This window comes from Grammomys surdaster, unplaced genomic scaffold (genome assembly GCF_004785775.1).
Source record: "Grammomys surdaster isolate TR1022 unplaced genomic scaffold, NIH_TR_1.0 139, whole genome shotgun sequence".
Taxonomy (NCBI): Eukaryota; Metazoa; Chordata; class Mammalia; order Rodentia; family Muridae; genus Grammomys; species Grammomys surdaster.
Window position 1 is genome coordinate 6,001,989 of NW_021604597.1, and position 26,882 is coordinate 6,028,870.

Genomic DNA, 26,882 nt, shown 5'->3' on the forward strand with positions numbered 1-26,882 from the left:
TATATCAATACTTACAGTACAGGTCATTTGTGAGTCAGAGAGCTGTCATCCCAAGTTCAACTCCAGGAAGAGCAGATACAATATCCCAAGAATGGCTTTTTGGGGGTGGAGTAATTGGTTTTTGAATTAGCACAAAAGACAATAGAAATGGTCTTTCACAGAGTGACATTCAGAGTGTTGATTATAAAACAATTCATGTACTCAGAGTCTTGTCCTGTCTCTCTTCTTAACCAGGGCAGGGGACTCTTGTGAGGCCTTTAGCTGGCTCTTTCAAGGGAGGTACCTGAATAAGTGTGTTTTAAGGCTTACAGAATCCAGTTTCTAGAACATGTTGGCATCTGTTTTTGCTGTCTCTTCAGTGCAAATAGTTGTCACATTATCTAAAACAGCACCTTGATGTCACTGACCTCAAAGAGCTGTGTCTGTTTGTTAACGTTTGTTTAATTTACAAGTTGTCTTTATTATAATGTTGCTTGGGAATGGGGTTTGGAGTACTTCTATCTACCAAACAAGATTGTGCATGACCCAGTGAGCTGAAATCAACTTTGATGAGGTGTTAAGTGTGGTGGGTGATGTGAATAGCCTGTGCACTCCAGGGAAGGAAGAACCCTGGAGACAGGGGTGCAGAAGTTCTCAGAGATTGCAAATGGGGTGGGATTTTGTCCTAAGAGGAACTCTCAGGCAGCAGCACAGCCTGCTCTTGAACTTAGCATTTAGCTGACAGTGACCCTGAACTTCTGATCCTCCTGCCAATGCCTCCTGAGAACATGAACTGCAGATGACCTGAAATGAATGGCACCTGGTCTAATCTGTACTGGGAATGAACCCAGCATTTTGTGCATGAACACATCCCCAGCTCTGCAAATGGACCGAATGGCCATGGACGTGGTCACACATACGTGAGTGACTGAGCCAACTGTGTCCCCCTGAAGAACTTGTGTGCTCAGGGCCTGGATATTAGTTCTCAAGTCAGGGTTGCTGAAAATTAATCAAGGGACGTCTGATGGGGGTGGGGCTGCCACCCTAGGTTATACTCTTTTAAAGCCCCCAGAAGGTTTTCTAAAGTTCCCGAGCTGTCAGTCACTTCTGCATGATGCTGAGCAGGGTACAGTATGGAGAGGGGTCAGACGAGAGACTAGTCCTGATTAGCAGCTTTGGGGTGGGCAGTGTAGGTGATGGTGCTGGAAAGGAGGGCACAGTTTCCAAATGTTTTAGGCAGAGACTGACTTTTTAGAATAATTGACAGAACATGGGCTGGGCTGAAGATACTATGGGAGCCTGGGGAACCTGACAAGTTTCTGCCTTTTGGGGGAGATGGAGAGAGGACCAGTCTTTCTTGGGGTTCCACTGGCCCTGTCTTTTCCATTACAGGAATACAGATGGCAGTTTTACTTGCCTGTCACCTACCTTGCTGTGGCCTGTAGCTGCTCAGCTCTTCTGGGCCTAAGTCACTCCTGCTTGATGACAAACACTGAAAAGTGTGGTTTTTTAGATGAAAATGCCATTATCTGATAATTCTCACTTAAGAAGGTATTTCCTTTATCACATGGTTCGTGTCCTCTGTGGCCCCTATTGCCTACATTCCTGACAATGGGCAAGAAGACTGGCTTTATTACAGTTCTGTTCATGGTTTTGTATGTGAGGCCCTCACATGAGGCAATGCTGATTTTTCAAATTCAAGGGGCAGCAGCATAAAAAATGTGTGTCGCCAAGGCATCCAATGACATGTGAGGCAATCAGTGAATTCTTTGCATATTTTATTTTTCTTTTTTGATTTCCAACTCACACACATCTGGCATATTTTACATCTTTGCAATAAAACATGGTTACAATAGCTTAAGGAATTTATATATCCAAAATATTTCACCATGATCTCAAGATGAAATGACCTTGTCTTCCAGATGTTCAGTGCCTTCCCAATTCTAAGCTACAAACTCAAGATATTGCTCACAGCCTGGTGATGAATAACATAATCAGTACACTGATTCCCCATAATTTCAGAATTTCATAAATACAAACAACAATGAAGAAGGAATAATTCAGTGCTAAAACTTTCTAGTACAAGGTGGATGACAGATAAGTAATCACAGCAATAAATAATGATATGCTTCTGGTGCAAAGTGCCAATACAAAGAACCCATTATTCTGTTTTATCTTTTGAAATAAATGACTGCAAATGAGTGTAAATTCTGAGAAAATTACATTCCTGTAACATGCCTCATAGCCCTACCGACACGATATGTACATCTATGACAATACAGTCACCAAATATACAAAGAAGAAACATGAAGAAAATGTATAGACTCCTGGGTGATAGCTGGATCTGGACAATGGATGGAAAAATCATTTGAGAGCCATCATTTTATATTGTAAAGATGAAGTGCCTTAGGCTAGGAGTGTGGCTTTAGGTGAGAATCTCACAAGGAACGAAAGGGATGACTGTTTTTGTTGTAATATGGTCTGACTCATTATTAAAGTATGCTATTTGAGAACCAAAGAGGTGGAAATGTTAGCATCCTGATACTCCCAACATGTAGACATGGTGCCAGTGGGCTGACACCAGGGGAGATGTCCAGGTGCTGGGAAGTCAATGCAACGGGACTAATGATTGCGACTCCCACTTACACACAGTAGAAACCAGGCCCTCATACCCATGCTCCCTTTCTGTTGCATTTTCAGGTCCTAAAGGGCAGGGCTAAATTCTCTTTGTATAAGTACCAACAGTGGCAAATAATGGCTTAGTATCCAAATGTGATATGAGCAAACTTCACTTAGAAGGGATGAATTTAGATTAAAAAGTGCAAACCATATTTTAGTGAAAATGTCAAAAATTATGGATTGAGCCCAAATTCAACCCTTTTGAACAAGCTGTGTTCTCTCCGTTTCCTAGCTTGAATGTACCTGTTCCATCAAGACTTGGGGGAGTAGGGAGCATGCAGGTTGTAACTCCACAGTAAATTAACAAAGGCTGCTCTTTCTTTATACAAGGTTTCACTTTTACAAAAGTATCCCTTTAAATAAGATGCATATGATGTACAAAGTATCAAACGTGGTTTTTTTTTTTTCTCAGCTTGAAAAGAGGCTGGAAATGGGATGCAGGTTAGGTTCAAAGCTTAAACTTTGTAACAACTGGGCACAAGGTTCCTCAGAATTGTCAAAAGTCTCTTGTTAGGCTTCCTACAACCTTTTCTCAATAAACGGCGATATATGAAATAATTACCAAAACGTCTCCTAATTCAGATAATTTACATGATATAAGCTTGCTTGACAGCAGCTGGTGTTCAGTCCTGGAAAAACAGGGTGAAATGGCTCCCGACTATGATGTTCGGCGACTGCTGGGTGGGATGGATGTACAAACAGGCCGATGTGGACCAGCGTCCCCACCAGATACTGCCTTTCCAGAGCACTTGTGCTCTCACTTGAACGTGGCTTCTGCTGCTTCTCTTCAGTACCTGTTCTGATGCTCATAATGCCACCGATTAAAATCTATATTAAAAGCTACAATGCTGCCGGAAGCCATACCAGTGATCAGAGTCCTGGAAAAGCAGAGACAGTGAAAAGACACAAGAAAACAGTATGCACTTGCCACTTTATGCTGACACTGGTCTTATCTCAGATGGTCTCAAGTCTTAACTGTGTTCACCGAGAGAGGTCGAGCATTTCCTATCACTTTTGCTAAGAACTGCTGAGCTAGTGGAGAGTTCTGCTGGAGAATGCAAGTCAAGTCCATCAAACCACACATTCTAGTGTGACTTGGGGTCCATTGCCTCTCAGCTATCATATTCATGGTCTATCCATGAATGGTCTATCCGGGCTCTGGGATAAGCCCGTTCTTTTCTGTGGAATTCTGGCTTTTTTTTGCATAGTGTACTTAACCACTCCACCCCTTACCTGCTCACTATGTAACCTGGCTATGGTTATATGAACCAAAGAGAGAGAAATGTTAGCCTCCACCACCACATGTGGATATATGAGCCACAGGTCTTTCTGAAGTCTCAGGTGCCAATTTCGTTTGTTTCTGTTACATAGCTTAGCTACTGTACAGCAGTAGGTAGTATAAAACCTTCAGACTTAGTACATTCATCCTGAGTCATTGTCACCTTGCAGGTGAGATCATCACTGTACTCTCTTGCTTGTGCCTCCTAAACCAATCAGAAGCTCCTTTCTCTGGGGTGGCTCACTACTAATAACCAAGTTCAAGACTCATGACATTCTTAAGTGTGTTTAGCCATTAACCCAGCACATCACCAGACAAATGTGCCCTGTATATACTTCCCCATTATGAGTTTATAAGTTATACTTCCTGTGCATGAACTGTCATAATACAGCATTGCTCTGCACAGCACACATAATCAAAAGTAATAATGGCATTCAAATGGAAATATGAAGTTGGTTAAGCCCTTTCCTACACTGCTATGGCTCTCTCTGATCCAGCGTGACAAATGTCTCCTCCTTAGCCTCCCACATGGCCAATCATCTCCTCCAAGTGTTCTGGTCCTGCTCCCCTGACATGCAATTAGGTTAGGGTCATGTGCTGGGTCACTCCATTATGTACCCTTAGTACTTTGTAGGATACTTCAGTTATAATATTGGTAACAGATATTTGCAGAAAGCATGTGAATGAAAAGAAGAATGTTTAATCTACTTAAGACATTTGAAACACATTTAAAAAACACTCATGCACATACAAATAATTAGGAAGTAAGCCACACCTACTTACTGGTCTACTCCAATGGTAACTAACCATAAGCTTTCCTTACAAACGTTTATTCCCCAGAGTGCATCAAGCCACATTGTCTTTCTCTTTCCTTCGTGTGTGTGTGTGTGTGTGTGTGTGTGTGTGTGTACACGCACGCATGCGCACGTGCATGTGCAGGACAGAAAACTGCTTTGGGTTTCATTCCTCAGACACTGTTGTTCCTGAGATGAGCCCATGCACTGGGCTAGGCTGGCTGACCCTCGAGCTCTCGGGATCAGCATGCCTTATCTCTATACGGCAGAGGTCACAACTGTGCACACTACGACTGGCATCTTTATGTGGATTCTGAGAGCTGAACTTGTGTCTTCATACTTACACAGTAAGTACTTTACTGTACTGTCCTGCATGCTGTTTTTCTTGATGTCCTTTGTACCATTCTATTATACTGTAAAAATGCTTTGTTGTATTTATTATATGTGTTATGCTTAAAGTACATCAAAGCCAGAATTCTTTCAAGACACATTTCTGAGAGTTGAAAACCTGGGCCTTCTTTAAGGTTCTTACTTGTCTCCAGCTCGGCCTGTCTGTGCCGTCTCCCTCCATCTGGGTGAGATCAGGAAAGGCCAAGCTGCTGACCTCTTCCCGTCATCACATTGCCCTAGACATGGCTCACCTTTGGTCATGGGATAAATCCATGGCTCTAATGCCGGCATCACATCCAGGGTAAATGTACAGCTGCTTAAAGTCACAGGCCTGCCAGACCTCTACCACGCCATTGTCCCCTCCAGTCACCAGGTTCTGGCCATCGCTGCTCAGGAGAATAGCCTAAAGAAAAAAAAAAGGCAGATACCAAGCATCTCTTCATTTGTTTCATGTCAATGACTGATCAGTTAAGCATTTGTCCTAGTGTATGCAGGCTTAATCAAACAACCAACCAACAATGCTCAACCAGCTTCTGGCCAACCACCACCTACCTACCAACCAACCTAGCATCAGGTAAGCAACCATGAAACAACTAACCACCAACTAATCATCAATCAACCAACCACTAGCCAACCAAATGCCAACCAACTAAACAACTACCAGCCAACCATCAAATAACCAACAATATTCAACCAACTAACCACCAAACAAGCAGGCATCAGCTCACCAACCAACAACCCAACAGTCAACCACCCATCTACCATGAAACCAACAGATCACCAACCAATGACCTGGAAAGTACTGTCAATCTCAACATTGTCCCCTTATTTGGCCAATTGTCCAAGTTTCTTAAAGTCCAATCTGCAGAGCTTTCAATATGAAATCAAAGTTTTTCTTTTTTCTTTCTTTCTTTCTTTCTTTCTTTCTTTCTTTCTTTCTTTCTTTATTTTTTTTTTACAAAGCCATAGGATTTTATTAAAGCCAACTGAAAATAATAACATAAAAATAAAATATTTGAGGTGCTAGAGAGAGATGGTTTGGTGGTTTAGAGTGTTTACTGCTGTTTTAGAGGACACAGGTTTGGTTCCCAGTATCCATGGCTCACAATTTTCTGTAACTCCAGATCTAGGGGATCTGATGCCCTTTTCTGGTCTCTGAATTCAAGTGTGCACACTTCTTGCTACTCCCAAATAGCATAGTTAAAAATTAAAATAAAATATTTAAAATTAATTTAGCGATAAAATTATGAAAGTTATAATGAGAATATTGCGAATATAACCCAGGAAGAACTAGTGAGAACATTGCATTTTGTGAAACTGCAGGTGTTAATGAAGACTTAGCATAAAGAACAGAAGCATATTTCTCAATAGTTCCTAGAACCGAGGCACCAGCCATTGTATTTCATTAGTGAATGAGGGCAATAGGGAACTTGAAGCTGTAGTCAGGGTTCTCAGGACAGGAATCTTTGTTCCATAGTGCTGTGTGTCCTGGTCATTTTTCTGTCAACTTGACAGAAACCTAGAATATCTGGGAAGACGGGATCTTAATTGAAATGGTGGCTCTATGAGATTGGGCTGTAGGAACCTTGTAGGATGTTTTCTTAATTAGTGACTGAGATGGGAAGGTCCAGACCATTGTGGGTGGTGCCACCCCGGGGCAGGTGGTCCTGACAGGGGCACATGCCAGTAAGCTGTGTTCCTCTTGGTCTGTTTCAGTTCCTGACCTCCCTTCATGATGTACTGGGATCAAGTTAAAGTAAACCCTTCCCTTTCCAAGTTGCTTTTAGGCATGGGGTTTTATCCTAACTAGATCGCCCTGGGAGCACAGTCCTGCACGGCTTGTGGAGGGGCTTGGAATGCTTTCCTCTAGGCAAATAGCTGTGATCTCTAGAGTCTAAGTTGCTGAGCATATTCAGGACCGAGGAATCTTGGGTTTGTCCCAGCATGTGTTTAAGTAGATGCTGGGGAAGCTCTATACCAAGCCATTTAATGTCAAGCACGTTTGACTCCCATGGCTTCTTGTTGCTCGGCATGGATGTACTCACCCTAGTGGAATCATTGATCTCCATTTGAGCCAAAAGTTTCCCATTGATGCTGAAGTTGCTAAACCGTCCTCGCTCATAGTATATGATGCAGTGGCCTTCACTAGATACTGAAATTAGGCGTGGAAATAAGCAGTTTTCTGGTCCTTCCAGGGCCCTTAGCAGGTCTCCAGTGATGGTATGAACGAGGCAAGGGCCCTCTGCAGTGGGGAACAGAGATGCCAGGCAGTTAGAGACAATACCAGCCCAAAATCACATCTGAGTGACTACTCAGGTGTGTTAAAGGAGATGAAGACAATAGAGGTGTGCTTGTGGCTACAGCACACATTCGTACATACATACCTGTACACACACACACACACACACACACACACACACACACACACACTTACTTCTCTAGCACCCCACAGTGGTGCAGCACCCAAGTGCTCCACAAGTTTTAATGACTCTTCCACCTCAGATAGCAGTCATCACAAAAGGCTTTAACTCCAAGGTCAGGTGAGTACAGACAGTGCCCAGGAAGTCTGATCTGCTGTGCTTTTGGAAGGTTCTCATTAAGAGAGTGATGAGAACAGTAGCTGAATTTCTCCACTTGGATCAGATTTCAGCATCACAGTCTAGATGTGTCACTGCAAGGTTTGCCTTTGCCTATAGTATATGTGTAGGATGCAAATGTGCAATTAAGAAGTTAATCAAGTAATTCTTTACAGAATTTTTTTGCCTTTTAAAATTAACAGTGGGGCAAAAGTATAAAGGGGTGCAGAAAGAGACTCAGGGAAATTTTGTGGCTCTGAACAATATACTGAGAAGATAAAAATTCCACTAGCCTAGTGGAAACAAACACTGTGACTCCCTATTGTGTTCTTGCCTCTTTGCTCACTCAAAGGCCAAAGCCTGCATAAAGTGTGGATACCTTTTCCCTGACAAATGTCAACTGATTTCAATAGCCACTTTTTACACACAGAAAGGTGTCAGTATCAAACTATACTTGGCCTCTCCCTGACTAACATGGGGAGTCTGTGGAGACAGGTGGGAAGGGCACAAGCATTTTGCTGTCAGCACTTGCAGGGAAGAAGCACCTGCACCTGCAGTGCAAGGCTCACCTTCTTGCTCAAAACGCAAAGACCATCGTCTTTTGTCTTCAGACTACTCATTCTCTATAAAGCTGCAGAACAATTCTTGACAACAAAATATAATCACCTGGAGTCTTAGACTTTGATAAAAATGAAAATAAGACAGCACTCCCAAAAAAGAAACTTCAAAAAATTTCCACTGATATTAATGAATTAGTTCATTAATTCCCACTTTCACTTTTTTGGGCTGTATGTAGGTCTCTGCTCAGCTCTGTCTAGGCCTCTACACTCCAGCCCTCCTGGTCTTTCTGCCTACAGTTCCCATAGAATTTTGTAACTTCTATCAGAAGAGCCAGCTAAGTTTCCTTTCCAGATGACAATTCTTCCACAAAGACAAGGAAACAGGGTCTGTCCCTTCCTCTCCATCCCTGAACAGTCAGCTCTGTCCTAAGGCCAGACTAGCGAATAACCTAATCCAAATTCCCAAAGCATTGGCTGTATGCCTCCTTTGCCTTTAAACCCCCCCTTTCATTGCTGGATCATATGGATTCATTGAAGGTTGAATTTACCAATGTCTAGGTTAGAAGAGTGCTGATGACTACATCATAAACTTTTAACCATATTTTGTGCCAGTGTTGGAAAATATTACTAATATTTGATAAAAGTAAGCAACAGCAGAGAACCTGAAGACTACATCCATCTGTGTTGAATCACTGGAAGAAATCAAGAGTCCCAGCTAGAAAATGTTCTCTGCCTAGAGACAGAATGGGAAAGCTCTGGCTTCTGACCTTTAGCACCGCTGATAACGAGTCCGAGTTCTGCACAGACGGAGACACAGACAACTTCATGGTCATGGCCTGTGAGGACAGCTCTGGGCGCAGGATAGTCACCTACAAGGAAACAGTCGCAGGGCATCACTGGAGACCAGTACAGACCTGGTGACATAGTCAGCAATGTTGAGGAAGGACGTAGCCAGGCCACTCACTATCTTTTTGGCTGCCCTTTCTGTGTGCGGGGTCTAACCCTGTTCCTGCTACAGGGCTGCTGGGACAGCAGGGAAGTCAATCCACGGGCGTGCTCAGAAGTGTTAGTGGCTCTCCTCTCACCGAGGCAGTTATGTGGAATCATGTAATCACTGCAGTGTTATGTAAGGCCAGGTCATCTCCTTGGCTCTAGTTCCACTTACATATGAACACAGGGGACACAGAGCACTGTGCAACAGAAATTGGCTTCTGAATGCACAGTGTCCAAAAATGAACTCAGAGTCCAGTGAGAGTGTGCATGTGGTGTTTCTGGCAGCTGATAGCTCATCTCACTGTGGGTATGGTTCTGAAGATGTGTGCGTTCTTTTAGTGTGTGTGTGTGTGTGTGTGTGTGTGTGTGTGTGTGCCTACAAGCCACACAACATTAGTGAATACTTTCTGCAACACCTGACTTGGATGCTAGGCAAGCCCAGGTTCGGGACTGTAGTTCTGTCAGCACAGATACATTTTCTGCTACTGTAGACACATGATGGTTCTGTGACCTATTCCTACTGTCATACTCAGCATGTATCAACTTAGTAAATGTTTAGACTGGATTGTAGCAGACTGTCTGACCTGAAGTTGCAGACAGGACTTTTTATAAGCATCCATTAAGTATACTCTGAGTTCGGATTCAGACAGAATTTCCAACCATTTATGAAACTGACTACACATGCTTCTGCCATTTTGTAATGCGAACTTGTATAAGTGGCAATCTCAGTATTGAGAGCAATAAAAGCAGAATGTTTATTGACTTTGAATAATGTCTACAACATTTTATATCCTCCAGCACATAGTATTGAACCAAGAGTTAATTTTTTATGTTAAAACAAGCACACTCATCCCATTAGTATGAAAACTTGCTTCCTCTTTTAGTAAATGGTGAAATTGTAAATATATCAAAGACTTGTTCTAAAACAGATGACTATGATTTATTATGGGTAAATGCTTGGTTTGTACACATCTTTCTCCACCTGTATGATGATGGCTGCATACAAATGTCATGGCTGAAAAGGGATCAGGAGAGAGAAGGTTTAAGAAACTGCCCTGGTCCACAATCTGTCCCACAGGCTCTGTAGGGCCACTGAGCCCCTTCCCCAGTGCCTACTGTGGCAAGAGCTGGATCTGAGAGAGGGCTTCTACTTCTGAATCTCATGCTTTCAAACCCACCACCCATGAAGGAAGCAGGAGAAAGATATGGGCAAAACTGTACAGGAAAGACAAGTGTCTCAAGTTTCTACTTCTTAGAACAAAAGTAGGTAGGAAGTGAGAGCCAACCCATCTTCCATCAGTGTCCTCTTCTCTGAATATGCTCTCCAACTGCCTCGGTGCCTGCACTGGGGAGTAGCTGAGCCAGAGCTGTCAAAAGCAAGGACATGTAGCATTTGGTAGCAATATCAATGATGGCATGTGATACCAGATTTCCAGAAACAACACACTTGTTCCTATGTGGCTTCTCTCCACTCATGCTTCTTGTTTTTAAAATAGTTATACTAAAGTCACATTGCATATGCCATTGGCTGTTCTTAGGTGTCTGTAGTACCATCTTAGCAAAGAGCACAAAATGTACAGGAAGCCGCCCTTTTGCATATATCTGAACACAATGGCTTCACCTTATATCTCTAGCTTTACAAGCCATTGTTCTTGTACCTTGAGGTGTCATACTGTAACCTGGATTGTATAACTGCAAACAACTCTTTCAGAATTCTAGAAAACTTATGTTCTAATAGGTCAGGAGATATTTCCTTAAGGATAGGAAATTCAATGATATTCTTCACTAAATTTCACTTATTCCAATGAGACTAAAGCTTCTTTCAGGTAGTTGCACAGTTGAAATCCCTTTGTGGTCATAATTATGCTGTGAATTTTGTTTCCTGTGGATTTTACTTTAAGATTGTGAGTAAGACTGTTTTTCTCTAGATAGGGTGCAGGGGCCTAAGATCACATTGGCAAGGTGTGAGGAAGACACTCTCTCTTCCTTTCTTTGGGATACTGATGACAATTTTGTTCTCTTTAAAAAGAACCAAGTTGATTCTTCTACATCACAGCCAGATTTGCCTTTGTTTCTGGAATTAGGAAATTTTTAAAATATTTATTACACATTAAGTATTTATATGTTTAAGATTAAAGAAATAAAAAATGAATTCCTTTGTTCTCAGCCCTGCATGAAAAATGTAGAACTGTGAACTCGCCCTTCTCCCATCTAGAGCATCACATCTTTTTTAGAGTTCCCTGTTTTCTGTTTCTTGTTTGTTTTTATGGAGTAGATTGCATAGCTTGGAAACTTGTTGCATTCCTTGTCTGCCTTTTCTCTGAGAATTTCATCGACATGGGGAGTACCCCCACAGTCCCATCTTGTCTGCATGGGAACCCTCAAACCCCCTTTTGTTTTTCAGAGAGCTGCCCTGTGCTTTGGCCTTAGATCCTGGCACTCCTCCTCCTAAGAACTGTCCTGGCCTGACACCCTGGCATTCACTGTACAGGGGCAGGTGCAGAGACATGAAGGCTCAAGGGCATGCAAGTACACCTGCTCCCTGGACGCCCCTTTGGCACTGATGTGACACTGGGAGGGCTTGCTATTTTCTGCATCTCTAGAGACTACCTGTGTTGGGTGAATTTTCTCAGATCTATCAAAAGGCACTCTCCTTTTGATGCATTTCTGAAATGCAGACTAGGAGGATGGCATGGTAGCCCACAACAGTTTGCTCTCAGCTCTAAATCTATGGATGATTGTAATGAGCTTTGAATAATGCTAAAGTATCTCTCACAGTCTTGAGCTTGCCTGAAACATGCACACAACTGAAAAATTGTGTTTCTAAGATATTCCGAGTTTCCTGTTAAAATGAGAATTATGTATTAATAAGATGATGTGTGTGCACACTTGTGTGCCAGAAGACACCCAGTGTCTTCGATTCTTTTTAATCTCAGTTTTGAGACAGTGTATTTCAGTGGAGCTTGATGTTTTGGCTAGACTGTCTGGCCAGTGACCACCCAGTGCTGGAGCATAGATGTGCAGGGTCACTCCTGGCCACCCCAGTTTGTGCTGGGGAATCCAAATGCAGACCCTCACACTCGGTCACTGCACTTACACACAGTGTCTTCTCTCCCAGACCTATTTTTAGTCTCTCTCATTATGTTGGAGATATTCATACATTGAAAAAATCCTTAATACAAATCTTTAATAAACTGTTAGAAATAAACAGCTATTTCCCTTATATGAAAAAAGCAACCATTCAATGGTAAAGAACTGAGGAAAAGGAACAAAAAAAACCCCATTTTTAACTTCTTATGCAATATATTTTCCACAAGGAAATAAGCTGTTTGACGACCCATCTTCAAAGACCCATCACACTGTGATCTCCTCAGAGCATGGAGAGGCGGAGCCGAGATATTAAGTGGTGCTGTTTAGGGGCACTGCTGTTTTGAAACTGCTCCAGCTTCAGCTATGAAAGTAAAGAAATGTTCTTCAAAGCTTTTTGAGTTGGGAAGTGTGCAGCGAGGACAAGAGCTTTTCCTATATTTCATTAGCAGGGACAGATGTCACACTCTCCAACAGTCACCCGAGATCTTGGTAATACCCTGTCACTGTCACATCCCAGCTGATGGATGGAGCTCAGGGTTAAAGGGCCTGGCATGGAGGGAGGGGCAGGTGATCCCTCCCCTCCGAGGACCTCGCACTTCAGCCCTTCCCCACTCATTTCCTCAAGGATGAGGGATCTTGTCTCACTCTAGTGCTGTGGATGATAAGGAACAAATCCATCTGGTCCTCACAGGCAAGCACTGGAAACTAAACAGAAAGGGCTTGAAATAAATAACAGTTCATCTCACGGTTATCAATAGTCATTTCAGTATCCCTGAAACAGATGGGGAAAACCACAAAGGCTGTCCCTGGTGCACACAGATGTGACAAGAGAACTCTCCTTAAGATAACCTGCAGCCTTGTGAGATGGTCAGCACAAAGACTGAGGCTCTGACACCCACAGTCCCCAGTTCAAGCCTGTGAGCACCAGAGGATGAACCTCAGTGACATACAACACTAAGACTTCATTTCTGGTCTGAGTAATATCACTACAAAATCAAGATACAAACCATTTTCTTTCATGCTTACACTTATAAAAATATGACAGAGGTTTAAAGTTCTAAAGTAAAACATTAAATGTTAATAGTAATTTCATTGACTCTGTGATTTCAAATATTTACCAGAAACTTCCTGGAATAGCTAAGACTGATAGGTTGACTGACTTCAGCTCTTTGCCACCAGCCTCTTATGCCAAATGCTCGTGATGGGTGTCTCTGACCACATATTCACAGTGGTCTAAGACTTGGTCTCTTTCTGGTCCTGCCCCCTTCTACAAAACAGCCATAAGAATGACTGCTTGCTGCCCCAAGGACTCTGCATGATGTTCAGATACCCAACTCTGTGAACCAAAGGTGTCTGGTCCAAGAAAAAATTAGTCACTCTTAGTTTTCATGTTACATCCAATACAAGCTAACACCTTTCTTAAAGTCTCAGGCCTGTAAAAGGAGAAGACAGACAGAGAACAAGAGAAAATCAGTCCTACCCATGTCACAAGCCCCAAAATGTCCCCAGGTATGAGATGGGACACTGGAGAATGGCCTCATCCTTTCCTGTCCTGAGATAGGATGGTCCAATATGGACAGGGCCACGTTGTTTCACAATGTCCTATGGCTGAGAGTTATTACAAACTGACCATGCTTCCCCTAACACCTAATTTAAATACTTTAATGTTATTACATCCTACATAAGATCCCTGGGGTTGAGAAAGGAGCTACACACACACATACACACACACACACAAACACATGAAAAAAAAATATTATATATATTTAATTAAAGATTGCCTCTGGTCAGTCTCTGTTAGCTCTTATCACAGTGTCGTTGGTCAGTAGGCTGAGGATTGTCTTTAGATAAGAGGCTGGTGGCAAAAAGCTGAAGTCAGTTTGGCAGATGTTTGGCAGAAGGCTGCAGCTGATAGGAGAGTCGGTGTCCAAGGCTAAGACCGACACAATAGGTGCCCAGAGAAGGTGCATGTGCACAGCTGGGAATGTCTTTCCGGACTCTCCTTATTTCCCAGTCTGGCAAGTGTCTATACATGAGCATAGGATCTGGTTTAAAACTGAAGGAGAACAGCATATAACCAACTCAGTGGATACTGGTAGATTTGATTTGAAAGATGAGCACTAAATCCCTTTTCAGGATTTTATATTGCTATGGTTTTTAAATTTTCATATGTATGTATCACTCAAAATAAACATTTAAATTGCATTCTTTAAAGCAGATTTGGCCTTGAGCTGAGTTCCTAATGCATTTTCGGGGTCTACTGAAGACACAACGATGTTAACTCGCTCCTCTTGTGACTATCTTGTTGGAAGCTACAGCACGTAATGAGAGCTGTCAAGTCCCCAAGATCAATGAAACTTGTGCCCTGGGGATTCCACAGGAATAGCATTGATCTGGTTAAAGCTCACCAGTCAGAGATGGGCTGTAATATATTGCAAAGAAGGGCTCTAGAGGATAAGCGGCCAAGTCCAAGACACCTACCTGACAAAAAATTCAATCAGCTCCTAGCACAAATTGCCTGCTCTGCTCTGCGTTCTTTCATGCAGGAGGCTGCTTCCAATTAAAGTGCGCAAATTAATTTTTATCACTTCCAAATTAGTTTCAGAATTTGTGTAAGGCTGTTTCAGATGAAAGCACCTGTCCCTCATGTCTCTGCAAGTCTGCTATCTAGCCAGGAAGCTAGTGTAAACCTCCAGGATGATTTCCTATGTTCAGTGCATGTGAAAGAATAACAATAGTATCATCAATATAAAATGCACTAATGACTAGAACCATTCGCCCTGCAGTACGAGCAGGTAGCCTGTTCCTTCAGAGTCTGGAATATGTGTCATAATCTATTTTTCACAAATTTCTATTGTCTTTGTGACACAGTTAAGGAAAATAGAAGACAGTATGAGATTGTCTGAGATGTCTAAATTAGTCACAAGAATATATTTGACACAATGAAACTACCCTTTCTATAACCTGCCTAAAAGTCTACAAACATTACTTATTTTTATTATATAGTACTGGTAGTACAAAAGAAATAAGTATATATATCAGGGCCCTTTGACTTCATTGTTAAACTTCAGCAACGCTTATGTGAAGTCAGACACAAATCTTCATTCCAGGATGCTTGTTTTATGAATGAGTCTGGTCTGGTCTCTCTGCCATACAATACAATTCAATGCCTATGGTAGGCTAATTCCCAAACTATAGCAGCTATTGGGCAATGCTGTCCCAGTATAGGGTTCCCCTTCAAGTTTAGGTTAGTATATATACCCTATACATCTAAGAGCATTATGCCACACACTGTTACCATTGTGGGCAGGACGACCTTTTTGGTATTAACAGCAATGCATTTTGAGACAGAAAACACGTACAGCCTGGTCCTCTGACCTGCATGATTTGGTAGCTAGATTAGATTACCTGTACAGAAAAAAACCCACTTCTTTCACATTATCAGTCTGATTATAATGACAGCATGCCTATGGCAGTAGCATAGCTCACAGGTATGGCAGTCTAAGGTATTGAGTGTTGTGGTTGCCTTTAACACACATGCTGACTCAGCTGCTCAAGTAGGCCTGGATGTCGTGTGGGGGTGGACTGCTGTAAAGAAGGACATAAAACTATCAAATTCAACGAATATTAAATATTGTTGCGTATTTAAAGATTTTACGCTTGTGATTATCCATTTGGCACAAAGCAGAAAGTTGTTTTGTTTGTTTGTTTTTAAATATAATTCATGAATCCATACCCAGGATGTGAAGTTCTGTGTATGTGTTCATGGACTGATGGTATTAATATTACTTAATAGAGCTACCGAGTCATGGAAGTACTCAGTGTGCTCACTCACTCACGAGGCAGGACTTAGTTCATGAAGGCTGGGGCTTCTGTTGTCTAGTACTCAAATCTGCTTAGAGTCCCAGGGACAAAGCAGGCATCAACACATATCGTCTGTTCAACCCGTACTGTATCTGCTCCTCCTGCTTTTTCTAGAAGAGCAACCCTTCCTCTACTGAGAACAAAGGGAGACACACACCCATGCCCACATTCATGTCAGATTCAGGGTGTGATTGTGCATGCCTGTAATCTGAGCATTAGGGAGGTAAAGGCAGGTAGATCTCTGTGAGTGCGAGGCCAGACTGGTCTAAATAGGGAGTTCGGGCTAACCGTGCCTCTAAAATATACTGCTTTCAAAAATAAGTATTATATTGACAACTTCATTCTTATTAATTCACACAAACATTAAGCATTTACATAGCATTTGTTACCAGGGACTTGAATTGTTCTAAATATTGTTAGATTTAACTTTGCAGATGGATCAGTACTTTCCATCCTTAGGGTTAAAGGCACCTAAGATAATAGCATAGCCAACACAGAGTTACTATAATTTAGTGTTTTCTTTCTAATTCTTTATCTTATGACAACATGTAGAAGAGTTATTTTTTTAAAAAATTATGTGTGTGGTGTGGTGGTGGTGGTGGTGGTGGTGGTGGTGGTGGGTGTGTGTGTAGGGTACACACATATGAGTGCAGTTGCTCACAGAAGTCACACACAGACACACACGGACACACATACACACGAACTCTGCCACAGATTTGACTGGGCAGTTTTAGAAGTGAATATAAGGATATTACCTTGACTGAATTTTTGAGAGATGTTCATTGATAATATAGAATTGGCAAACAATTATCTGAATTGGTAGAAAGCCCTTGAGTCACCGTCATGCCCTACTCCAACAAAGGCTAGAGGCCTTCAACTGGTCATACTCTACTCTTCCAGCTCTAGCTATGAACACTGACAATGAACTTCACACATCATTTGGCAATCTAGTCCACTGAACGATGTCTTCAATACATGCATTTCTGTAGTCTCTGTACTATATTATAGAGACTTGGTTTCTGTGTACTAACAGCCATCTCCTGTTTTGTAGCATTCCAGATAAAATACATACGAGCTGGAAGAAGCCTGAGAGCAGTCCAGCTATAGACAGTTATTTATATATATCCTTAACCATCTCCACCCAGACATCTCCATCCTTAACCATCTCCATCCCAAGCTATACTCACGCCACCTCTTCCATCTTTAATCTCCCAAGCCACTTCCAGTTTTAGCTATCTTCATCCCTAACTGAGTCCATCCTAGCCACTTCTACCCCTAGTCTCCTCAGTCCCCATCTCTGGCCCAGCTGGTCCTGTCCCCTGTATATGTGCCATTTGTAGATATGCTGTTGTTACTATTCCCGAACCCATGCTTTGGGTACATGTAAGGTGTGACTGATGTATGTACTGCAGCCTGGCCTAGGCAGGCATTGGTCACTTTGGATACTTTGCAGAAACTATGCCATATTATACAGGAAACACATACATTCAAACCACTGATGCTTGGTAATTAAAAGTGCTCATTATTTCTTGGCCATATTCTGTCTAACATTTCAGTCACTTAACAATTTTTGCTGGAAACCTTTCACATATACTACAATGCCAGGACTCAGAGTTACTCAGGATCTCTGCATCAGCTGATTAAGATGAGTCCCTGGAAATATAACTCGGACAAGTGCTGGTAGAAGTGCTGGCCTGTGGGTCTGTGTGATTGCCAGACCCTTCCAGGCAGGGTACACTTCTAGGATGCACTGTCTTTTCTCCTCACACAGAGCTCCTTCAGAGGCAATCACAGACTTAAGAGATCATCCCAGACATGGCCACCAACATGGAAGAAAATGTTGAGTCAACAGACTGAGGCTCAAATAAAAGCTTACTGGATTTTCAGGAAGGCATTATACTTAGCAGAGAGAAAGCCTGAGATTTAACACCCTAGGCATCACTGCTAGAGCATGGGGACATCTGGGTGTTGGGGACAGCAGCTGAGGGGATCAGTCAGAGGTCATCATGAGACGACTTGGGACTCTCCCAAGGCCAAAGGTCTTAGTAATGATTCATTTTTACTTTTTTCCACTTAAACTTTCATATTTTAAGTTCTTTACAAATTCTGTAAAAATGAAGAAAATAAAACAGCAAAAAACCACCTTTAAGTTATGTACTGTCTGAAAGGACCCTTGTGGGAAACACTTACTGCTATTGGGGTTGTCTCCTATGATGTGGTGCCGCCCACTCCAGTACCAGAGAAGCAAGGTGGCGTCTCGAGATCCAGACACAATGTAGCAGTCCCCACCGATATAGGACTCCGACCTGGCCAGGCATGTGACAACATCCCAGTGGCCAAACACAATCTGCGTCAGTTTCCCTGCAGCACAGATGATAGTTATGTCACTTAGACTCATTGTCTTCACAAAACTAGAATTAATTTTATTTTACTAATTTGTGGAAAGAATTCACAGACTCTCAGTTTTGGAGATAATTCAAATCCACTCACAGGTGATTTTTAAGGAAAGGTCTTATGATATGACCATGGTGTTTCTCTTCAGAGTTTGGGTCTGACAGTGGAGAATCTTACTTTTTATTCTGGATACGAATGTGGGGAGAGGCTGACAATTTCACTGAGGTAACAACTCAGGTCAGTACTGAGTTAAAGCAGTAGTTCATTTCTGAGGCAGAACTAGCTGGCTAGCTTACAACGTGGTCACCAAGCCATGACCACTTGGAGTTGGCACAGCATGGAATCTTTCTACTGTCATGGCTTCACATTAGAGAAGATGCACTCTTTGTGAGGAACATATATGAATGGCACATATATGTCTTTGTGTGGGCATCTGTGTGCACATATGAGTTGAGGTCAGATGCTGATATCGGCTGTTTTCCTTAGTCACTGTCCATCTTGTTTTGGAGAAGGCCCTTTCACAGAACCTAGAGCTTGCCACTTCAACTCGACTAGATGGTTGGGGAGCCCCAGGGACCTTCCTGTGCCTGACTCCTCAGTGCTAGGGTCATGGGTATGTTTGCTTTCATGTGGTTGCTGGGTTACAGTTCAGGCCCTCTTGAACACTGAAAATAAAACCTCATTGTGAAGATTACCTGTTTCTGTCGAGTAAACTCTGAAACTCTTATCCCAAAACCCACAGATGAGGATGTAGCGATTATCAGCTGTGACTACAAAGCAGTGAGCATTGATCTGGATGCTCTGGTCTACAAGGTCTGTGATCTGTCGCTTGTTCACACCAGAGTTGTTTGCTAAAAATAAACAGAACAGTTTCATTATGGCCTCATGGAAGGAAAATAGGTGGCACTTCACTGACGTAACAGTGGACCTCTGCGGATGCACAACGGTTAAGATTTGGACATTTTTTTTTTTTACCTCCAGGAATATACATTTCCTTAGTAGCAATGATTAGTCACAAGCTATATCGTATACTTAAAAACCATGTCAGCAATTTCAGATCTTTCATCATTGATAAACAGACAAGGAATCCAAGATAATAAGGTTAAAACATCAAAAGCATTTAGATGCATTTGGTTTTCTATGTGTGTGTATGCTCCAGTTCATTAGGTCCAGGAAGAACCAGGTGGAGGTAAATCTTACACACAATGCAACAGTGTCTCAACGTCTGCTCCATCTGTCACTTTGCACGCACATTTCAATCCATGTGGAACGCTGGCAGGGAGCTGCTGCTGTGACGTGGGAAGCCCACAGGGAGCTTCAGGTCAGTAGCTTTAAAGATCTGGTTGTCAACAAACACAAGGCCTTTGCAACATGGCTGGCAGGGGAGGAGACCAATAAAAGAGATGGGAAAGTGATTGGGGGAGAGAGAGACAGGCAGAGGATCAGTGTGCAGCCCCTGGAGTAAATATGAATATAGCCAGGAAGTCAGAGACATCTATGATTCCCCAGTGCCTGTCTGGATGCCAGCCTGTCCCTACTTTGCACCATCCTTTCAGGCAAAATCCCTTCCTGAATTCTTAAACATCAAGTGCAGATGGGGACGGTCTCTGCCACCAGGCTCTAAAGCCATCTAAATCACAGCACTATTATTTGTAGATAGCTACTAAAGCTTGAAACTAATAATTACCTAGTTAAGGTAAGCAGCAAGAGAGAACTGGTATTTAGAAACATTGTTAAGGGGAGAGCAAACCAAAGGTCCTGGACTGCTGGAAAGCTGCTGAAAAGCCTCTGACCTAGTGCCTGGTCACCAAGAACAGAGCCGAACTGGTGCCTGGTCACCTAGAGCAGAGCAGACTGTCCCCCAGTCACACACTAGCTACTGTTCCATTGTCAGTGTCTGGTGGACAGAGGAACAACAAGCATAGACTCAGAAATATTCTTAATCCTAAACTTTATATTTTTGCAAGGTATGTAAATGCTGTCTTGTTGGGCATGAGAATAAAAAAAAGCCAAGGCCAGTCTGTTAGATCAAAATAAAAGCTGACTCAAGTGAAGAACAGAATTACTACTGCTTGCACATAACGGAGTCACTTTTTATAGTGTTTCAAAGTTTCTTTTAGTTTAATTTTCTAAATGACTCCATAAGCTAGGAGAATAAACATCATCATAAAACAACTCACAGATACAAAACCAAGCGGCACAGCATGCCATGGACCACATGAATGTAAGTTCTTGTAGCTCAATTCAGGTGTCTTTACTTTAAAAAACAAGTTCGGCCCAATGAATAGTAATTTTTATAGGTGCTTTTCAGTATTAATTTCCCTACACGAATTCTTTGAATCTCTTTACCTTAAATAATATGAAATTGTTAAGAATATCTTAGGCCCAAACAAAGGACACTGTGTAAATATTTGCTTAATATTCAACTTATATGACCTCCTAAAATATCCAGAAAACGCCATAAATAATTGGTTTGATAGCAAAGCATTCCTAGATGCGTGTGGAAGTTGGCAAAGCCCGTTGTGGCAATTTGATGTCATTTTTATGTTGCTGTTGTAACGTATCACTCCGCTGCATTGTGAGGCAAACGATGAGGTAAGAGTGTACCATATCATCTTAAGAATAGCAGGGAGACCATAACTCAAGCAGTGTACCATATCTTCTGAAGAACAGCAGGTAGATCATAATTCAAGGCAGAGTACCTTATAGACCATGACATGTTTCAAGGCACAGGCCAAGAAGATTTTGTACTTTTCCACCACCTGGCCCCTCTTACCCCCTCCCCTTGTAAAACATGCTATAAAAAAGCATTTCATGTTCAAAAATGAAAAAAATAAAAAAAAGAAAAAAAAAAAAGAACGCGCAGAGAGCTGATGTGTTAAAATGCATCTTTGTTAGCCACTGCGGTTTCAATGAGCAATGGCTGGCCTAGGCTCAGGTATTCCAATACCTGGTCCACAATTGGTGGCACTGTTTGTGAAGGTTATGGAACCTCTAGGAATCTTGGTGGAAGAAGCACATTAGTGGGCAGTGGGTTTGAGGATTACTTTAATTCCTGTCTGCTCTCTCTGTTTGCTTTTGATTGAAGACGTGACCCCTCAGCTTCCTGTCTGGCTGCCTGCTACTATGCTTCCAAGTCATGAGGGACTCTCCCTCTAGAAGCATAAGCCAAAACAAACTCGTTCTTCCTTTGGTCATGATATTTTATCACAGAAAGTAATGGATGTATTAGCTTACCGATTAATGGGTCCATCTCAATGGGAAGATGGTGTGCTTGATCCAAGGAGTATCCTGGGGCTCCTCTGAGGCCTGAAGAAGTAAGCATAGAAACTGCCATGAGATTATCTGAAAAGCATTTCCTTAAAAGGGCTGTTTTATGATGCTTACATAAAATGTGCATTTGTTTAAAATCTGGGCTGCCTCAATTCCAGCATGTGACTTTCAATGAAGTCTTTTAATGACTTTCAATGAAGTTTTAATAGAGTCCTAAAAAGTCACATAGCAGGGACTTTAGGTTTTTCCTTGAGATGTAGCAAGCCAAGAAGAGTGGCAAACTGGATAAGCAGAGCATCACAGCATTTCTTATAAAGCAACCAGTGGGCCTGGAGTGCAAGACAGGGCAGGGCTTCCATGGCATGGGGCCAGGGAAGAGCTGGACTCTCCTACAAGAGGCCTTTACCAACAGCATGGCTAGTCAAGTCAAGTTATAAGCTGAAGCATAACTAAACTTTTCATTCCCTAAACTACTTTCAGGACTGACATCTGGGGTCTGACTGAGTTCATCTGTCATATTTTCACATGTGGTTATAACAAGTGTATATAATATTTTTAACAATTTAATAATTGAGTCCTTTATAGTTTTTTTCTTAATGAAAAACATTCCTAGAGGCCGAGGTCCCATGAACAATGAAGTCTTATTTTTCCATAAGATGTCTGCTGTACACTCCTGGCCAGCAGAAGCTGCACCACCCCCTGTTGATAATATTACCAATAACCATAAACCAGGGCCAGCCGCATATAAACTCATGGAGGGAAAGTGGGTATAAATCACTGCCCTTTGAGAGTGAGGTAGATATCAGTGGAATAAGAGATCCAGGTTAAATCAGCAGGGCTCATCTTTTCAGTCCTGGAGACAGTGGAAGTCCTGGGGCTTTGCAAGAATCCTTAAGTGGTGAACTGGGCCAACTAAATCATTTGGGCACATCCACGTCTGCCCTGCTTTAATAACGATCAGTATGTCTAAATGTTTGTGATGACATTGTATCACTTCAAGATGTGCCGTCTGGAGCTCTCAGGGATGAGTGTGGAACAAACATATGTGAAATCACTGGACAATTCAGTTTGCCTTTTTTCACAGACCAGGCCCCACGAAGCTAGGGATGCTATTTGTCTGTTTCCTGCTGAACTCCAAAAGCCTAGGAGGATTGGACACACAATGGGCATTCAAATATTTGCTAAACAAACTAATGGCAATAAAGGGGGATGGCTTGAAGTTCTTGTTTACAAAATCCAGACAAACTTGCTGTTTGGAAACCTATTGAGGTGCAGTGAAAGGTCAGTGCCAAGCGCAAGGCACTGCATGGGCTGCAGGAGTGGGCAGGCTGTGCTGCTGCTTGGGCCTCCCAACACTGCTGCTCTCTGTGTGTAACCACAAGTGAGCTCCTCAACACCGTTTTTGCCTTAGCTCTGTACGTACTGCTGGGACCCACGTACCGACTGTGTTGTGCCACCTGTTCACTGCAAACAGTCGGCTGCAGGTCACTGTCACCACTGCAGGGATGGTCAGGTGGGGCAGGGTGTTGGCAGCCACGTGGGTCACAGGAGAATTGGATGGGAACTTCAGCACCATGATCACATCCTGCTGCATCTGATCTTTGAACATGAGTGGGCTCTGTGGAAGGAAACACTGTTGAGTAGAAAGGGAAGAGACAGAAGGAAACAGAAAGGATAACTCGGTTAGTGGAAGGTCTGGGGCTACAAGGTGCAGACAGACAAGGCTAGCGTGATAACAGGCTGGGGCTCCACGCCATTCGAACTGTCTCACTGGCCAGGGTACCCCAGAGAGAGCAGCTTCACCTGAAGAAGGCATAGAGAAAAGAAAACAGAGCCTCTGAAGTCACTGAAGCAGTACACTCTGTTGTTAAGAGTCTGCCTCAATTTTTATACATGGTCAGATTGTCATGTGGACAGTTAGCTCACAGAAATAGCCACAAGATGCATCATAATTGTTCAGGGAAGTTAAAAAAACAGTTTGATGGAAAATTAGTTAATCAGTGGTTGACACTGTTAGCATGAAATATAAAGTGATTTTGCTGATAACTGTCATCTTTCTTGGGTTAGCCTAGGGCCACAGTATAAACAATTAAAACACAACCACCTGCAGAGCAGCCTGGTACTCTGGCCAGTGACTTCATGTTTCTGGGTTCTGATGCTGACTTACTATTTAGGGCTTATGCCTTCTCTCTCTTATAAGTTCAGTTTACTGTGGACCAATGCTTTTTTTGGGCTTTTTTTTCTTAAACATCTAGCATATGAAGTAACAGAAGATACTACAAGCAGTACAGAGCACTATAAACTCAATTATACAAAACATAAAATAGGGATGCCAGAAATAATTACTGCTTGCCTTTCATAGACGTCCGAGCATTTTTTCTACGGATTGTGAACTTAGAAAGCTCGTTTTCTTTTTAGCAGCTCCATGCCAACTTGGTATCTGATAATTTCTTATAGGAAGATAATGAGTTCTAACTGGGCATTCCCCCAAGATAGCTGTCATCATGATGACCATCATCAAAGACAGAAAGAAGTAAGTAAAGTGGAATAAGACACTCCCACCAAGTCATTTCATACAAGAAGGGATAAGAAACTCTTGGGCAGTGTAGAGCCTGGCACTCTAAGACCACATCCCTGTCTGTACCAGGGCTGGAAGAAATCTGGGAACAATCTGTGTTCCTTGAAAATCTTGCTATTTTGTTACACAGAATGACCAAGTGCAATCAAAAGACAACCACTGTGCCTATGGGGCTGAAACACCATGGATGGCTGCCACAGAGGAGTTTAAAACAAGTTTGTAGCTGTGTTTCCCCTGGGGGTGGGGGACTGCTTGCTTCTTGGTGCTATGGAGAACACACCTGACACTGTTCCTCACATCTTAAGTCATCTGACACATGGAGGGCTCAGAAATGCATAAGTAAAAGAAGAACATAAACATTCTTTCCATCAGAGAAGTACTAGCTGACAGGCTTGCCACACACTCACTGCCATCCTATCTCAGAGCTCTTCACCCCACTGAGGGGACAGGCATGCCTTCAAGATGGTAGATACACACAGATCATCTGAGAATTCATTTACAACTATTTCTATGTTGAAACATTTGTTGAAGTATTAGTAAAAGAGAAACTAGTGAGCCATCATTAAAAAATACATGAAAAGTCTATCAGCAAGTATATACATTAAAAATATATCAGTGTTCACAGAATTAAATAAAAAAGAGGGAATGCTTGCTATTTGCTGATAAACTGAAAAAGGAATGTTTTGTTATGAGACTAGAGCTTTAAATTTTAGAATAAAACATGCAATTCTTTCCTTGAAAAGTAGGACCAGCCGGGCAGTGGTGGCACATGCCTTTAATCCCAGCACTTGGGAGGCAGAGGCAGGCAGATTTCTGAGTCTGAGGCCAGCCTGGTCTATAGAGTGAGTTCCAGAACAGCCAGAGCTACACAGAGAAAGCCTGTCTCAAAAACACACATGAAAAAAAAACAAAATTAAAAAAAGAAAAGAAAAGTAGAACTAAAAATCTAATGTGATCAGCTTTTGATGAGACCAGCTAGCATCTCCTGGGGGCTTATATCATAGGGGCTGGCCTAAAGGAGGTTCAGAAGCAGGCCTTGGGATCTCAGTGCAGAGGTGAGTAAACCCCATGCTCCAGATGCTGAGATGTCAACTTACAGCTGTTCAGTACTCATCCCAGTCACTTACTAACTAATAGCAGAAACGGAATTTGGCCCACATCTAGCTTTGGAGCCCTTACTTGTCCCATAGCTTCTCTGCAGGAAAGACAGACTGCTTTTGGAATCACTCGTTTCTCTGAAAATGGCTTGTGGTTTATACTGTGTGCTAATTTACAGATCTAATTTAATTGGAGGACCAGTGTGTATATATGCCTGTGTGTACCCTAAAAGGCTTATGGAGAAGTAGATGCTGCTTTTGTAAGCCCAAGATTGGGCTTGCTTAATAAGCAGAACTGAAGAGTAGAAATCACACTTCCTTCTAGCATGCTCTTGAGCTTCTGAGTCAACAGATAAACTGGGAAGCCTCTGAAAATAGTCCTGAAATAGCATTTTATTTGCTTTCTGCCTGGGCACAATGGAAAGAAAACCCCTCCACGGCTGCTGACTTACCAGGTGCATGGCCGAGCTCCTGGGCGGATGCGGCTCAATGAGCAGCTGCGATGGCGTCTGTCCGAAGTTCTGGATCTGTGTTTCCATGGCCTGTAGGGCAAGGAGGGTGATCGTCATAGCCAATATGTGTCCAAAGAGGGGTCAGCGCACTCTTGACAATGCAAGTGGAGCTCAAGTTAGCCATAAAAAGAGTCCAGAAAATTCCAGGCGTGCTCTTTTCTCAGGGCACAGAACCCTCCAAGTGTCAGTATTTGTGGACAAGCTTCACTGCTAATCACACTTCAGCTAAGCACAGCACCGCTGTCAGCACCAGAAGCTGGGGTTAAATGTAGACACGGCAATCTGTGCATCCATGCATGCAGTTAGAGACCAAAGACCACTTCTACCACTAAATACAACACAGATACCTTAATAAAGTCCTTTGTAAGGAGGAACGTATGGGGGTCTCTAATGAAATAAGCTTCTGGAATCTTCATGGGAAAGAAAATTAGATACAATGTCTACCACTGATATAGAAGTGAAAATCATGCATTTCGTTCAACATAGAGGGCAACCTGAGGTCTGAACAGCAAGGCTTTGGTGTTGCAATAAAATAGAGCAACATTTTCAATACAAAAACACAGTTCAGCTGGCTATGGTGCTTTAAGAGGGATTCTGGGATATTATTTATAAGATATGAATTAATTTCTCCCAGTTTCTCCCATGTAAACTTTTGCAAACACTCACTAAACATGGAAGAATTCTTTGACTAGCTTGAGACATATACAGTATTTTATTCAAGCCTGTGCAGATATGAATGCTAAAATGGTATGGCTCCCATTGAATAGAACTGATTTCTATCTCAAACTGTCTGGATTATACAATATAACTCTGTATGCATGTGC

At 42.4% G+C, this 26,882-nt stretch overlaps 1 protein-coding gene across 1 annotated transcript in view; it reads right to left on the minus strand.

Moving 5' to 3' along the window:
* Positions 1-1,740: 1,740 nt before the first annotated feature.
* Nbea (neurobeachin) overlaps positions 1,741-26,882 on the minus strand; it is a 513,393-nt gene continuing 488,251 nt past the window's right edge. The window contains exons 49-57 of the mRNA XM_028763470.1: positions 25,999-26,088; positions 23,312-23,504; positions 21,836-21,907; positions 19,294-19,449; positions 18,395-18,565; positions 9,025-9,126; positions 7,167-7,363; positions 5,373-5,524; positions 1,741-3,536 (exon numbers count right to left, since the gene is read on the minus strand). Coding sequence (XP_028619303.1) covers positions 3,446-3,536; positions 5,373-5,524; positions 7,167-7,363; positions 9,025-9,126; positions 18,395-18,565; positions 19,294-19,449; positions 21,836-21,907; positions 23,312-23,504; positions 25,999-26,088 — 1,224 coding nt within the window. The 3' untranslated portion in view covers positions 1,741-3,445. The remainder of the gene's footprint in view (positions 3,537-5,372; positions 5,525-7,166; positions 7,364-9,024; positions 9,127-18,394; positions 18,566-19,293; positions 19,450-21,835; positions 21,908-23,311; positions 23,505-25,998; positions 26,089-26,882) is intronic.